This window comes from Oreochromis niloticus, linkage group LG20 (genome assembly GCF_001858045.2).
Source record: "Oreochromis niloticus isolate F11D_XX linkage group LG20, O_niloticus_UMD_NMBU, whole genome shotgun sequence".
Taxonomy (NCBI): Eukaryota; Metazoa; Chordata; class Actinopteri; order Cichliformes; family Cichlidae; genus Oreochromis; species Oreochromis niloticus.
The window spans coordinates 13036559-13052834 of NC_031984.2; the positions used below are offsets into that span (position 1 = coordinate 13036559).

Sequence of the window (16276 nt, forward strand, 5' to 3'; positions counted from 1 at the left end):
TCGCAAGAAAATCAAACCTGTTTGAAATCCTGTCGGCCCCTTGTGAGGGTTTCAACACAACCTCTTACACTGCGCACGCGCAAACACAGAAATGGAAGTGAAAAAGACGGAGTAGCATGGCAGCGCAGCGTGTAGAACTTTGGCAAGCTCATCCAAGCCTTTTCGATGTGGTCTCACAAAATTATCACGACCGCAACAACCATGAAAAGAGTTGAATGGACATTGCTGCTCAATTGCAGCTGCCTGGTCAATGTTTTTCATTAGCAATTTAGCAAAGTTGATGGTGGTGGTGTGAGTGAAAGAGAGAGGGAGAGTGAGAGACAGATTTTGTGTTATAAGCTTCATGTTATGGACGCACAGTGTGAGCACTCAGGTCGCATCGGAGCATCGGGCCGTATAGTGTGAGACCGTGCATAGTGACCCACGAACTTCTAACCCCTGCGAGTCAATCGTACAATTTGAGCAGGAGCTGAATAACTGAAAAAAATCACACAGTGTATGCCCAGCTTAATATTGTGTTGGTCCCTGTTTTACTGCCATAACAGCCTGTATTTGTTGAGGTTGGACTCTATTAGACCTATGAAGTTATGCTGTGGTATCTGATATCAAGATGTTAGCAACAGATCCTTTCAGTCCTGCAAAAAGCGAGGTGGGGCCTCCATGGATCAGACTTATTTGGCCAGCACATCCTACAGATGAATGATTGAATTGAGCTCTAGGGAGATCAAACTCATTTTTGTGCTCCTCAAACCATTGTTAAGCCATTTTTGCTTTGTGGCAGTTCACGTTATCTTCCTGAAAGAGGCCACGGCCATGAAGGATTATTGTTTCCATGAAAGAGTGTACATGTTCTGCAACAACCCACCCAGCCCTTCCGCGTTTTGTAAAATAACGTGATTCATCAGATCAGGCCACCTTCTTCCATTCCCCTGTGGTCTAGTTCTGCTGGTCACATTCCTCTTTTTTTGGCGGTGGAGGGGGATCACTACAGGTATCCCGACTGGTCTGTGGCTATGCAGCCCATTACACAACAAACTCCAATTAACTTTTTCGACAATTTGAGCCACAGGAGCTCGTTTGTTGGAACAGACCACATGGACCAACTTTCACTCCCCAAATGCATTAGTGAGCCTTGCCCTCCCATGACCTGTTGCTGGTTCACTACTGTTCCTTCCTTTAATCACTTTTGATAGATACCGCCTGCTGTAGACCCGGATTGCTCCACAAGAGCTGCAGTTTTGGAGATGTTCTGACCCAGTCATCTAGCCATCACCATTTGACTTTGATCAAAACTCAATCCTTACCCTTGCCCATGTGTCCTACTTCTAACACAGCAATTTTGGGGATAAAAATGTTCACTTGCCCCCTAGTTATATCCCACCCACTAACAAGTGCCCATCATGAAGATACAATCAGTGTTATTCACTTCGCCTGACAGTAGTCATGATATTTTGCCAAATCAATGTATATTAATTATTCTACTTTAAGTCCATTGACAGAAAAAGGGGGGGCTGCTGTCAGGTTGATTTGGGGCTGAATTAAAATCAGTTTTCAACAATAACTTTTGTTTGGGTATGCCTATGGTGCCTATGGTGCAGCTTTAAAAATGACCTCATGGGAGCTAGATACTGATTCATTGCTATTTTAACTTTAAGCCAACTACAGTTAGCTGCCACGTCGACGCTCTGTGTTTTGCACAGTGCAATAACTGATTTCCTGACAGATTTAGTACATCTGTCAGTAAATACACCAGAAAAAACAACAAAAGCAATGTATTAACATTATACATTAACACGTATAGTGAACAGGGAAAAGTAAAGCTGTTTTTACTGAAGTCCGCAGCAAATATCAGTTGTTGACACCTGGCCCACTCTTGTTTTTTCACTAATAGTAGGGCACTATGAAGACACCTCATCTGATAGTGGTTAGGTTAATCCAAGAAATAGTAAATGGAAACTTTGCCTTAAGTCCTCAGTAGCATCCTGAATGTCAAGGTGTTAATGGGTTGGTGTCTGTGTTCATTTTCATTATAATGATGTCTGACGGTATGGGACAGTGGAAATTATGCAAAAGATCAGAACAGGATTAAAGCAGAAATGTATATTCAGAAGACCAAAGGCAGCGTGTGACTGAAAAACTCTCCCTTGCTGAACATTTATTGAAACTTCAGCACAAATACCTAAAGTGATGACATTCTTCATTTTAGTCAATAAATAAGGAGTTTCATAGATATGTGTTCTGAACAATTGAAAAGGATTTGCATCATAACTTTGCACGTACTCACTGTGGCAAATGCTTGTTTCTTCCTCACTTTGACTCACACAGTAGCTTATTCACACAAATAAAGATTCTTCATGATTTACCTCATAGATGTGGAAAATGACTCACTTGCATGTTTGTTCCTTTGCTCTATCCTTATTTTTTCATATTGTTCATTTTGTCTTAAGCCTTTCTGCTTGTCAGTGGACAAAAGAAAGCAGTGAAATCTCTGCAGATGATGCACTAAATCCCTGATCTTTTATTTTCTTCCTTTTCCAAATTCTTTTAACAATCTACGGCGCTTCCTGTCTCTCTGAAGATGTGTCATTGTTTCCTCTTTCTTTTAGTACTTTGTTCTTGCTGAGACAGTTGCCTGATTGGTGTATACTTTGAAGTACTTGGAACTGATTTGAAACTAGTTCTCTGAAACTATTGCTTCTCTGTTACTACAAAAAAAAAAAAAACTGGTTTGAATTGGGAACATATAAGGGCAGATTTTGTCCGCTGCATCCACCAGCGGGCCAAATTATTGTATGTCATTAGCTCATATCTCCTTGTCTATGTACATTAAATTAACTCACAGGTTGGTTGCCAGCTTTGGGTTTTCTGACCATAATGTTCATCATTTCTGGAAGTTCACTTTTTCTGTTCATTTAATTTTTATTGATATAGTGCAAACTCACAATTCATCTCAAAGCACCTTATAATCCAAGGTAAAGAGCCTACATTACTCATACAAAATCTCCTTGATTTCCTTCACATTGCATTGATTGATGCCTCCTGCTTCATAATAGTGGTCATGCCATACACTGACCTAAAAAAGCTCATCTTTCCCATTCTTGATAAGCTGAGGCTACACTGTGCCATCTGTCCTAATCCCACAATAAATACTCAAACACTTGCACATGTGAACATTAAGACTTCCAAACCACACCATACAACGTGTACAGAACTTTCTGTGGTCTTGCAGAGGTTGGCTGGTATTTCATTGTGTCTGATATTCCAAATGGGACCAGTGTATTATATGTTATGCATAAAATTCATCAGTTTCAAAAGTGGAAAGGCTAAAAAATACATGCATTATTTGTGTTAGGTTTCAAAAGCTGTGTTTATAAATATCAATTTAAAATGTTTTGCCTAACAGAGTAGTATGCAAACCTGGGATGTTTTATAGCACTTGTGCAGCTTATCAATTTATATATGCAATACAAATTGCATATATATTTTTTCGGTGTTTTAGCTGTTGAACAAAAATAATTTACTCTCACAATAAAACTGAAGTTAAATATGTAAAAGTATAATAAATATAATAAAATCATTATCAATCTTTTTTTTTTTAATTATTATTAGCATGGTTAACTATGGGATTAACTATTTAGAATAACCTGTAATAGTCACATTATCTGTCCTCAGGGGCACTTTGATTATGCAGGTTTGCACACAAGTCTTTAATGTTGTTTGTCTTTGGTTGAGCTGACATAAAATGTGGTCATTTCATTCAGCTGTAATTCATAAATAGCAAGAATTAACTTTATATCAATACCAAGTTCAGGTTTTGGGCTGGATTATTAACATCCTTTTGGAAACATCCTCGTCAATGCAACTGGCTTTATATTGTTATATGTTTTTGCTTATTACCCCAGTGGCTCTGCACCAATATATCAGAGTTATTTGTACGTGTCTTATGCAAAGACTGCTATTTACACAGTAAGTCCAATACACATTAGCAGGCAGTGTGATTTATGAAGATCTGATGTTAGTTTTTCTTATGAAATTTTATTTGGAAGAACTTGTGTTATTATGTCAGGCACAGGAAGTCAGTAGATTATGATTTTCCTCCTTATAGCAGAACTCTAAAGCACATTTATCAAACATTTTGTGTGCATGTGAAATTTGTAATATAAATATAAATGATACATTGGGTCTATTTTTCAGTAGTTTGGAATCACAGAACTATGCCTGTGTGGTTAATTTTCATTCATAGTGATAAATGTGAAGTCTGTTCATGAGACTCAACACACTTTTTTATGCCTCAGCATTCCACAGTAAACACTAATTGCTGATAAATTTTAAAAAGCCTTTGAGGGGAAAACAAATACACCCCAGGAGTGCAGAGGTTTTGGAAAGTCTGTCCTTGTTTTTAAGCATATGTGGTACAAGAGTTACCAAACACATAGTACTGAAGTCATACAAAATGTACATGGAATATAGATGTATACAAAAAAGTGTCTTTTTCTTTTTCTTCCAGTGAGTGGAACTGGAAAACAATAACTGCACACATACAGTTCACTTGTTAGCATTACTCTGGATAGAGAGAGTAATATAGTTATATGCCAGACTGAAAGTATTCATGGAGCAATGAGCAAACAAAGACTTCTCCACAATAGATTTCAAATATCTGCCTATACTGGGCTTTATTGTGAACTCAGCATCTACAAAAACAAACAAACAAACAAAAAATGGATGATTGCCCCAACAATAGCATATAAAAACACATTTTACTAAGGTTTGATATTTGATCAACCAAAAATTAAACACATAAAACTCAGTGTATTCAGAATTGTTTGAACTTGAGCTCAGTTTGTTGTTTTTTAATGCAAAACTAAAAAAAATAAATTAATTAATTAAGATAAATGCAAGAATTCTCACTACAAACAGCGAGGAGAGTAAAGCCAGGCAGTGCTGATGATGCTGAAAAGCAAAGAGGAAGTTTAGCTGTACATGGAAATTTAAAATGCCCAAACTGCTCTTGGATGAAGCATTGTAGCTGCAAAGTACAACATTTTACCTTGTTAACATTTAGAGTATGTTTAACCAGGCTGAATTGGTTAATCTAAAAAAAAAAAAAAAACGAAGACCAGTTTTTTATTCAAGGATTTGCAGTAAGAAATTTTTATATTTTTTTAAGATGCCACTTATTTGTTTATCTAGTGTGCCATGTTGGTTCATATCACAGTTAGATTTATTTGATAGACTGTTCTGAGAGATTTCTTCATATTTACAGAATGGCCTCTTGTGCTTTTTTTCCCCTAACAGCTAATAAGGACAGTGAACAGGTAGAGGCTGAGAAGGAAGCTGTATCTCCTTCAGCACAATCTACAGAAGACCCTTCACCAGATGCAAGTCTCCTTTCTAAACCTACCACTGAAGCAGCCCAGCCACAAAGCCACTGTGAAGAAGGAGAAAAGGAAACTGTAAACAGTGACTTGCCTAAGCATCAATCTTCAGAATCCGATCCCCTAATAACACCTGCCCCAGAAAAATCTAGCCTGACTCCAGCCACATCGTCCCCAACCACCTCAGCGCGCAGACATCATGAGACTGGGGCTCTCATGATAACGAAGACCACATATGTTATACCAAAGAAGCAGTCTGGATCTCAGTCTCCATCAAGCCATACGTTAGTCTCAGCATCATCCCAGAAGCCGTCTTCAGCACCCACACCCCTGAACGAAACCCGAAATCTGCCAGTGCCACCCGCACCCAGTGCACCCTCCTCCAGGCCCTCTCAACCCAATAACCAGGTCAGACAGAGTATCCAGCGCTCTCTCACCAGCATCCTGTTCAAAAGGTGAGAACTATATCACTAATTAAATGAAAGTCACAGCCTTAGATTTTTTTATTGCACATATTCTGCTTTTTTTTTTTTTTGGTAAATGTAACATGAGATTATTAAAAAGATATAATAATAGGTCTAGTAGAAAAAAATTTAAGTATAGTATCTTTTTGTTTTTTAACAATGACACTTTAGCATGCAGTAATAAACTGTGCTGAGGGAACCAACATTTGTTTTATTTGCCTTCCACAATTCAGAATCATTCTCATCTAGGTGACTGGTTATGAAGTAGCATTACCAACACAGTGTAAATAAGTGTCCTAGACAATTTAACAGTTTTCTCAAACTAAGCTTTAAGGTTTTTCAGTAAAGGTCTCTCAGTCTTCAAAGACATTGATGCACAGCATATTTCTTGACTAACTCCTTTTTCCATTTGCTAAGGGTGTGTGAATGTGAGGATTTGGAGATGTCTGAGAGCGAAGCTGCAAAGCTTGTTGCAAGCATTGAGATGGAGATGTTTGACATATTTCGCAACACAGACAGCAAATACATGAACAAGTACAGAACCATAATGTTCAACCTAAAAGACCCAAGAAACAAGGTATGTTGAAATTTCATCAATTTTATTTTATGTACATATAAATATAAATCAAATTGACAATCTACTTCTTTATTTCTTCTAGGGCTTGTTATACCGTGTGGTACATGGCGATATCAATCCTTTCAGACTAGTTAGGATGAGCCAGAAGGATATGCAGGCTACCAAGGCACCTGAGCCAAGTGTAAAAGAAACAACAGTGGTAAATAATATTAGTCATAAACCATATCCGTGAAATAAAATTGTATTGTATGCTTCTACTTGATACCAGGCCTGATAAAGATCAACCAATGCTTTTGTCATAAGTGATTATCTTAAATGGTTGCCTATGTCTTTCTAGGTTAAGGATACAGCTGCTAAAATAAGTTTGCCCAAGCCTGAAGCAGTTAAGGTTGTTTTACCCAGTTTGAATCCTGCTAAATCCGACAGAAAACCTGATAGCATGGTACGTACCTATCGTATTTAAATTAAACAGGTGGATATACAGTTTTTATGGTGATTATGCTGTGTCTTTTACATCATTCTTTTTTTTTCATGACGCGTTATATACATCGACTAAGAATTGTTTTTTGTGTTCTTGTGTTGGTATATGTTGCTTTACAGGAACAGAAGAGAAGTCTTCCTGCTCCTGCAGTCAAGCCCAGGGCAAGCCAAACAAGCCAGGGCAATGCAGTGCCAGATGTTCTTGCCTGCATGCTAAAAGACACAACATCAGAGCACAAAGCTCATCTATTTGACCTAAAATGCAAGATATGCACAGGTAAATTTCAAAAACGATGAGAATAAATGTAAAAACGACTAGACATCATTATCTACTGATTACCTGTTAAATTCAGATTTTCAAAAGTAGTTTGTCGTTCCTTCCTAAAGGCCAGATGCAACCTATGGAAGAGGAGGAACCTGCAAAGAAAAAATCCAAGCTATCTGTATCCAGGGATAAGCACGAACCATCTTGGAGAAAGTCTGCAGGGGATGACTCCCCACTTCTGGCGCCACCTGACTCTCCTGACATGGATTCTCCAGCATCCAACCTATTGGACCCTTCATCCCATTTCAATATTGATTCTCCTGCACTGACTATAGTGGAATCACCTGCTTCTCCTATAATGGATTCTCCAGCCTCCCCCACTTTAGAATCTCCTGCTTCTCCTACCATGGAGTCCCCTGCATCCCCAACTCCAGATACCTCTAAAGCTACTGCACCAAAAAGACCATATATACCAGTTTTGGTTCCACCTGTTTCCACGGTAACCATTACACAGCGTCGTGACCCCCGCACTGCAAACAGGTTCTCAGCTTCATCTAGTAGCACCTTTGGTCCCAGTAACACAACTCATAAACGGGCTGCTCCTTATGCTCTTGTTAAAGAGAACATTGCATTGAACGTAGCATCATCACTACCACCAACCAAAACAGTACCTAAATCCATCTTAATGAAGCCATCTTCCACTGCTGATCCCAGACTTTATGGCCCACACTCGAGGTATAAAGAACTCCAAGCCAATGTTTTGTTTTGTTTTTTGATTTGTCCAGAAGCTGGGCATTGTGTACATATGATTGTTGTGGTTTCTGTTTCAGAACCGTGATCTCTGAATCCCCAGCTGATGGTGAGACAGTTCAGTTCCTGGCAAAGCAGGAAATACTGTGGAAGGGTTTTCTAAACATGCTCACTGTAGCCAAGTTTGTCACCAAGGGATATCTGGTGTCAGGATCTGCTGAAAATCTTAAAGCGGTATTGTAATGCATGATATTAATTAAATTTTTTACTGGCTATATCAAAAGGATTTATAATTGTCACTGGGTGGAGATATAAAAAGTATTTATTTTTGTGGTTTGTATAGGATCTACCTGACACTATACAAATTGGAGGACGAATCATGCCTCAAACAGTGTGGGACTACGTTGCAAAACTAAAGACCTCAGTTACAAAGGCAAGCAGAATATACTGTATTTCTTTTTGCATCTTACCACATATAATAATGTTGAGGCTACATCAGTATTTTACATGCACTTTTGTTTGCTTTGTATTTGTTAGGAGTTATGTGTGATCCGGTTTCACCCTGCAACAGAGGAAGAGGAGGTCGCCTATGTCTCCCTTTTTTCCTATTTCAGCAGCAGAGGTCGTTTCGGTGTGGTTGCCAATAGCAGCCGTTCCATCAAAGATGTATACCTTGTCCCACTCAGTGCAAAGGAACCAATCCCATCTATACTACAACCTCTTGAAGGACCAGGTGTGAAGTGCTTTGAATGCTGCCTATTCATAAATAACTGACATTTTTCTGTTTTATATGTTTGAATATGCGAGGGTTCATACCAAAACCATACTAGAAAGCTAATTGTTAGCCTTAATGTGTTTTCTAATGTGTTATCTAATTTTTTTCCAGGACTTGAGAGAAACCGGCCCAATCTCCTTCTTGGTCTAGCAATCGTCCAGAAGGTCAAACGTCCAGGAAGTTTGCCACAGGAAATGGAAGACAAAAGACCCAAAGTTCATATGTCCAAGGACCCTATGTGGATCCCAAAACCACCAGTCCTTTACGGATCTGACAAATTGGAGATATTCCAACCCTATGATCCAGAGACTCCCGCTAGTACCACCCCTCCTGGTTCACCATCATGCCCTGGGTCACCAACAGACTCTTCCTCCTCTAGCTCAGTCACCATACCATCTCTATTAACTTCCGTTAAAGCAGCCCCTTCTGTTTCTACCTCAGCCACTATTGCTGCAACACACTCCACCTTTAACAGCAGCTCTGATAAAAATCCCATTACTGCATCCAGTGATAAGACACCACTACAGACAATCTTGAGTACCTTGTTTGGTAGTAATCAGGCTGACTCCACTGTCTCTGATGGAAGTTCTACAAAAACAACAGTAACTGCTAAGAAGAACCCAGTGCTTTCTGGATCAGTGGTGGATCCAATTGTCCAACAGTATGGACAGAAAACCAAAGCCAAGGAGATTGAAGATGAAAATGACTTTGACCGACCGTATGACCCAGAGGAAGAATATGATCCAGCAATGGGATATGCAACCGTTGCTCCACAGACCACAGAAAAAATTAAAGCTGATGCCCCAGCATTATCAAGCTTTGTGGAAGATGATGTGGCCTATGATCCAGAGGACGACACTATCTTTGAAGATATTCAAAGTGATACTCCTGTAGCAAAGCCCCCTGTTACAACTCAAACATTTGATTCTCCATCATGCCCAGTGACGGTTTCCACTTCTTCCCCAGCACAAACTTCTGCTCCAGTTGCAGTCATGCCACACCTCCCTACAGGCACTGTGGTTATCTCAGCTGCAACACTAAGTGAACAACAGAGGATGCTTGAGGAACTCAATAAGCAAATTGAAGAACAAAAACGGCAGTTAAAAGAGCAGGAGGAAGCACTACGTCAGCAGAGAGAGGCTGTGGGAATGTTCATGGCTCACTTTTCTGTTTCGGATTCACTTATGTCTCCCCCACAAAAATCTTTGCCCCTTAACCAACTGTCCTCTCTGCAGAAAAGTATTATAAAAACGGAGTCAAAATCTTCAGAAACAACAGACAAGGCCACCCCCCTTACAGAGACTGTGGACAATTCAAATTTGGATTCACAAGCTGTGAAAGTAGAAGACGCAACACCTGTCAAAAATTTAGGAAATGATACAGATGGTGTTGCAAAGCAAGATGAAACACAGAAAAGTGTGGAATCTGACAAATATTCATCTGCTGGAGAGATTGAAGATTCTGATGTAGCTTATGATCCTGAGGATGAATCACTTTTCAATGAAATTCAAGATGATGTTTTTAAGGGGGGAACTGTAACAACTATGGACTCTCTGTCTAGAGCAAGGTATGGTGGCTCTCACAAGGGTATGTCTCCAAATTCATACCACAGTAGAAAGCGAAGGTCATCACCAAAAAAGCGGAGTCATCGGGAAAGGGACCGCCACAGAAGTCCTTCAAGACAGTCACAGCAGCGTTCTCGTTCCCGGTCCCGAAGACGCCGAGAAAAGGATAGACACAGAAAGAGTGAAAGAGACAGGTCAAGACACAGAGTTAGAGATCCATCTGAACGGCAGGGACGCCATCGCAAAGATCATACCACACGCCGGCATTCTCGTGGGCGTAGAAGATCCCCATCTTCTTCTAGAAAAACAGAATCTGTGTCAGTTTCACCAAAACCGAACAGAGGACCCTTGCCTCAGGTCCCTGAGAAATCAAAACATGCAAGTGTTCCATGCAGTTCTCTAGACTCTGCTGGACAATTTGAAGAGAGTAACATATCACATGTTACAATCAAAAGTGATCCAGATGGACAAAATTCAGAGTGTAATCATGTTGAGAGCTCTGAAAAGCACTCACACGAACCTCTATGTAATGTGAAGCTTGAGATTTCCGAACCACCAAAATTTCAGGAGCTTCAAAAGATTTCACTGAGTGACCATGATATGACACAGCAAAATAAACTTTATAAACAGGACAATTTGTTTCACAGCAAACTTGACAGTACAATTCCTCTTAGAGAAATTGATCCACCTATTCGAGATTCTCCCCAAAGCCCAGATCCAGAACCACAGTTTGTGAAACCTAGCAGCATAGAAAAGCACGACTCTGTTAAAACTGATGAAGTCAGCGATTCAAGGGAAGATATTAGAGTCTTTGAAAATAATTGTTTGCCAATTTGTGGTCAAGCATTGGTGTCTGTTGGAGATGTGATCTCAAATATTAAAAGCATGGATTTTAGAGCATTGAATCTGCAAGCTTTTGGTGCCAAGGGACAAGGTCTGACAGAGACACATAATGAGACACTAGCAGACAATCCTTGCTTCAAGCATTCAGAAACAAAGGGTCAAGAGGGAGGATATTCAAATCCAAGTACAATCTTAGGAATGAGAGAACAAGGTATTCAACATCAAAATACTGTAATAACTGGTTCATGGCCAGCCTTGAGAGATTCAGAAATGAGGAGTGAAGCACAAGATAGTAAAAATGCTTGTGTGCCTTTTATTTCTGGTGTAAATGCAGAAATAAAATGCCCAAGTCCTGATGTTAGACAAAATATTGTACCTACTGTTACAAATTTGTATATGGGAGAGGCAAGCCTCCAGCGCGAAAGCCAAGTTAACATCATGAAGGGCCCTTTGTCTGACAGATCTGCACCTGGTAATGTTGGTCCAGGTCCAAGGGATTCTTTATCAGCTGTGTATCATCTAAATACAGATATGAGGGGGCTGTTTAAAGTGGATGAGAGAAACCAAAGTGTTAGTTCTCTGCAGGAAGGTTTACAGTGTCCAAAGACAAATGAACATAGATCAGAGCCAGAAAACACAGATATCAGGAAAGATGTGATGAAAATGGGAACAAAGCAGTCATTTGGGGTTCCACAGGTAGAAGCTATGGCTCCAGATAGTAGTGGAGGTGGTAGAGGACAAAAAGATAAAGATGAAGGTCAGATTTTTAGATCTGATGTAAGTGTTGGGATGAGGGAGTCAAGTCCATCCTTTATGGGCTTAGGAAGACTTCCTAGGCAATCAAGACATGATGGCAGTATGGCTTTTGAAGAAAGGTGCCCCCGTAAAAGTACTCTTCAGCCACATGACACAAATGCAGACTTTGGCAAGCTTGGTGGCAGTCATGCAGATGCAGTCAATTCAAACATGTTGAATTCAGATTGGAGAGGTCAAGGACTAAGGGATCTTGGTCCCGGGATAAGGGGTCAGGGGAATCAAAATAAAGTTCTAGGTCAAAATATAAGTGATCCAGATTGGAATGGCCCAGGATCAGACATAAGAGATCATTGGAGAGGCCTAGATAGGAGAGGGTCAGATTCAGTCAGGGAAGCGCCAGTGGTACGAGATGAATGGAGTGTCCATCTGTCTGACAGAAGAGGTTCACACATGGAAAGCCAGGGACCTTACACAGGAGGGAGTGGAGGGCCAGAATTCGGACAACCAGTGGCTGAAATGAGAGGTCCAAACATGCAGTATCCAAAGCTTAATAGTGTAGGACCAGAGGACTCGCACCTCATGGAAGGAGGACTTAAAAAGATAGGCCCCATTATAGACAATCAAGGACCTGACTTAGGAATACCAGGGGCTTCAGATTTTGTGGGACCAGAACCTAAAAGAAGTGTAGCCATGGAGGTTGCTGGACCTGACAGAAGAGGTCCTGTGGGTCCACATTTTAGAGGATTAGGACCTGAGAGAAAAGGTCCACATATGGAGCAAAACGTACATGACATCAGGGGTCCTGGAGGTCCAGATTTCAGGGGAACCTGGGGTGAAAGGATGGGTCTGGATATGGCTGGTCCAGGGTCTGACAGTAGAGGTCCAGGAATTGAAAGGAGAGATTCCATGGAGGATCCTGGGACTAATAGGAGAGGACCTGGGGGTCCAGAATTTAAAGGACCAGGGCATGAGAGGGGAAATATGTCTATCGAAGGTCCTGGACATGAGAATAGACGACCTGGAGGTCCTGGGTTCAGGGGACCAGGACCTATAGAAGGTTCTGGGCCTGAGAGAAGAGGACCTGGAGGTCCTGATATCAGCAGGTTAGGGTCTGATTGTAGAGGTCTTGCTATGGGGCCTGGCAGAGTTTCACAAGGTCCAGATTTTAGTGGGCCAATGCATGAAATACCAAGTTTTCCTATGCATAGCCAAGAGCCTGAAAGGAGAGGACCTGGAGAAATAAACACAGGTGGACAGGGTCCTGACAGGAGAGGTTCACATATTGGTGTTGCTGGGCCTGAAAGAACTGGTCCAGGTGTGGGAGATCTAGGGCCTCACAACAGAGGACGAGGTGGACCACATTTCAGGGGTCGTGGAAAAGAAGTTGGGTATCAAAATATGGAGATTCCAGGGCCTCATAGGAGGGGTCCAGAATTTTGTGCACAGCGGTTGGAAAGGCCAGGTTCTGGTGTGGATCCTGGGCCTGACAGAATAGCTCTAGTAGGTCCAGACTACAGTGAAAGTGGTCCAGAAAAAAGATATCCAGATACGGAGGGCTCAAGACCAGGTTGGAGAAAATCACATGGCCCTGATTTCAGAGGTCCAGGCTACAAACATGAAAGTTCAAATACTGACGATCCAAGACATGGGGGAAGGGATGACTGGGTAGCATGTGAACCTATTCAAGAAAACCCAGATTACCATGCCCCAGAACCTGATAGATTGGCCCAGAGCTTTAGAGGTCGAAGGCCTATGAGGAAAAACATCAGAAGACCAGGGCCCGGCTTCTGGGGTTCTGCTCCTGAGACGAGAGGCCCAGACACAGAGGAACAAAGGTCATATGAAAGAAGGACAAATATAGAATTCTTAGGACAAGAGGGAGAATGTTCAGTGGATGACTGGGAAACAGATGCTAGTAGAGGATTTGGACCTATCCAAGAGGGTCAAGATGAACAGGACCAAGAAGATATTAGTCAAGGCCTATTTAGTGAATGGAGAGGCCCTGAAAGTAGTGGACCAGGTCCCATGCAGAATAGACCCAATATGTTATTTCAAGGACCTTTAAGGGGTCGTAGACATAACTGGAATGCTCCTGGCTGCAGAAGTGCAGGGCCTGTTGAAGAAAATCCAGATATGGTATGCCCAGGGCCAAATAGGGGAGGTCATGGAAATGAATGGACAGAGCTTGATAGAGAGGTTGCTGGGGAATTTTTTACAGGAGAAAGAGATCTAGACAATAGAGGACAAGACAGGAAAGCAGGGCCAGGATCACATATGCACAATCATCCAGATATGGGAAATGACTGGAGGCCGCCAAGTGTCAGGGGGAAAATGAGAGGGCCAAACACTGAAGGGCGTGGAGCTCTCAGAGGAGGTCCAGGCCTGATGAATTCATGTCTAAACAGGAGGCAATTTGAGATGGAAGGCCCTGATAGAAGACCTCCAGCAGGTCGAGATCTAGGACCCCCAGGACCTGCAAACAGAAATCTAAGCATTGAAGCTCCAAGGTGTGATGGGAGATTTTCAGATAGTGGTGATCTAAGATCTGAAAGGCATAATGTAGAACCTGAAAATCCTGAACCAGGTAGACAAGGATTTGATTTCAGAAGGGAAAGTAGAGGTCCAAAAATGAGAAGTTTGGGGCCCAATAAAACAGACAGCAGGGGACCATCACCTCAGCGTTCAGATTTTAGAAGTGGACCTGGTAGGTGGGATGACAACACTAGGTCTGAGCCAGATCCAAATATTGACATGCAGGTGTCAGATATAAGGGGGGCAGGTTATGTTAGTAGGGGCCCAAATATAAGGGGGAGAGATCCCAGGCAGAGAGGTCAAACACCCATTAATGAAAGAAGAGGTCCTCATCCCATTGCAAGATTCCAACATCCTGGAGATCCACATTCGGCACAGTTTAATAGGCCCCGTGGCCCAGGTCCAAATAGCGGAGGAAAACCATTCCCTGGTTTTGAAAACCCACAAAATCAGCAAGCCATAAGACCTCAAAGACACAGAGGTGCCTTACTTCCCACTCCAAAAGAAGGTCTCATACGTTTCCCAAAAATATGATTGCTTGGATTTTGGCATGAAACTAAAACACATTTCCAACAGACAGAGCAGAGTAGATGTAGGTAAATTGATAACATGTAAATAATGGGTAAAACCTGCTTGTAAGAAAGAAGAAAGAAAATAGCACACCTAAAGGTCCAGTCATAAGGGAAGGAGAAACAAAGGATAAGGTTGATTTGGGGGGGGGAATGGTTCTCAGAATAAAAACAAAAAAACAATTAACCTCTATTATCAGTGTTGGAAATTAAAGCAATGGTGAGCCAGATTAGTCACTGGGAAAAACATGCAGACCTTAAGGACCTAAAGCTGAAGAATCAGACATCTAAAATTGCTTGCATTGTTAGACTTGACAGAGATACCTAATCATAATGCCCAATGAATGTATTTCTTTTCTCACTGAGAGTGACTACCCATGTGCTTGTTAAATTTTAATATGACACGGGCAAAGCCATGCAAAAAATCCAACTTTGTAACTTGATAGAAAAGTGCTCAGAGATTACCATTTAAGTTTATTGTGTTGTAGTTTTTCTGTTTTCAAAGTAGATGCTTTTATTATTGTTTTTTGATTATTAGTAAAAGTCCTGCTAAATCTAATTTTCAGTTGTAAATGTAACTTTATTTGTAGATTGACAAAGTCATAAATGTTTTGTACAGAAAATGTACAGTTTTTTCTGTGTTTTTTTTTAATAGCCAGTATGGTAGCCCTCATTTTCTTTTATGAAGTTCTGTTGGTTAAAAATGACCCGTTCCATTTCTTTTAGAATGCAAGAAGTCAATAAAGTAACACACTTGATATGAAGTCTTATTTTGTCACATTTAGATTGATAGCTTAAAACCAGTTAATTTAACAAGCAAATCTCATATCAAAGAAAAGTGTCAGTTTTACTACCTTTGTGGCAATAAATGATTCTGAGACATAAAAACTGGATTATTTTATTTAAATACAAACTACTAAAACTATTTGGTGAAACATTTCAGATCTTCTGATCACTGTAAAGATTTCTCATGACTCTGAGGCTGGGTAGTGTGGAAATCACAATAAGCGAAGATGGGTCTACATATCTTCTGTAACCCTCCACATGTGTAAAACTTGCATTGCAGGAGTCTAGTTTAACTCAAGCATTGTTACTACTGTTCTGTTGTTTTCTGTCATTTTACTTAGAATTAATTTCTCTGTTTTCCATAGTAGTGTGATTCTCAGGTCTTAAGAGATAATAAAGTTTGAATTGCAACTGGAAATAATCTTTTATTTAAAATAAATAGGGAAGCCATTACAGTTTTTGCAATGTGACTGAGTATTGCTGAACAGTTTTTGTTATGTAGAAAAGTACTATGTTGGCCAGTTGTGCTGTTAGGGGTG

The 16276-nt window shown here is 40.7% G+C and overlaps 1 protein-coding gene across 6 annotated transcripts in view; it reads left to right on the forward strand.

The window, feature by feature from the left end:
- The window catches only part of si:ch73-181d5.4 (uncharacterized), a 31795-nt gene extending 15790 nt beyond the window's left edge, over nt 1-16005 (forward strand). For all 6 annotated transcript variants that reach the window (XM_005448639.4, XM_005448641.4, XM_025901292.1 and 3 more), the window contains 10 exons: nt 5296-5830; nt 6257-6416; nt 6499-6615; nt 6754-6858; nt 7017-7173; nt 7284-7896; nt 7992-8145; nt 8255-8344; nt 8449-8644; nt 8798-16005. In XM_005448639.4, the coding sequence (XP_005448696.1) occupies nt 5296-5830; nt 6257-6416; nt 6499-6615; nt 6754-6858; nt 7017-7173; nt 7284-7896; nt 7992-8145; nt 8255-8344; nt 8449-8644; nt 8798-14916 (8246 nt within the window). In that variant the 3' untranslated portion in view covers nt 14917-16005. The remainder of the gene's footprint in view (nt 1-5295; nt 5831-6256; nt 6417-6498; nt 6616-6753; nt 6859-7016; nt 7174-7283; nt 7897-7991; nt 8146-8254; nt 8345-8448; nt 8645-8797) is intronic.
- The last annotated feature ends 271 nt before the right edge of the window (nt 16006-16276 follow it).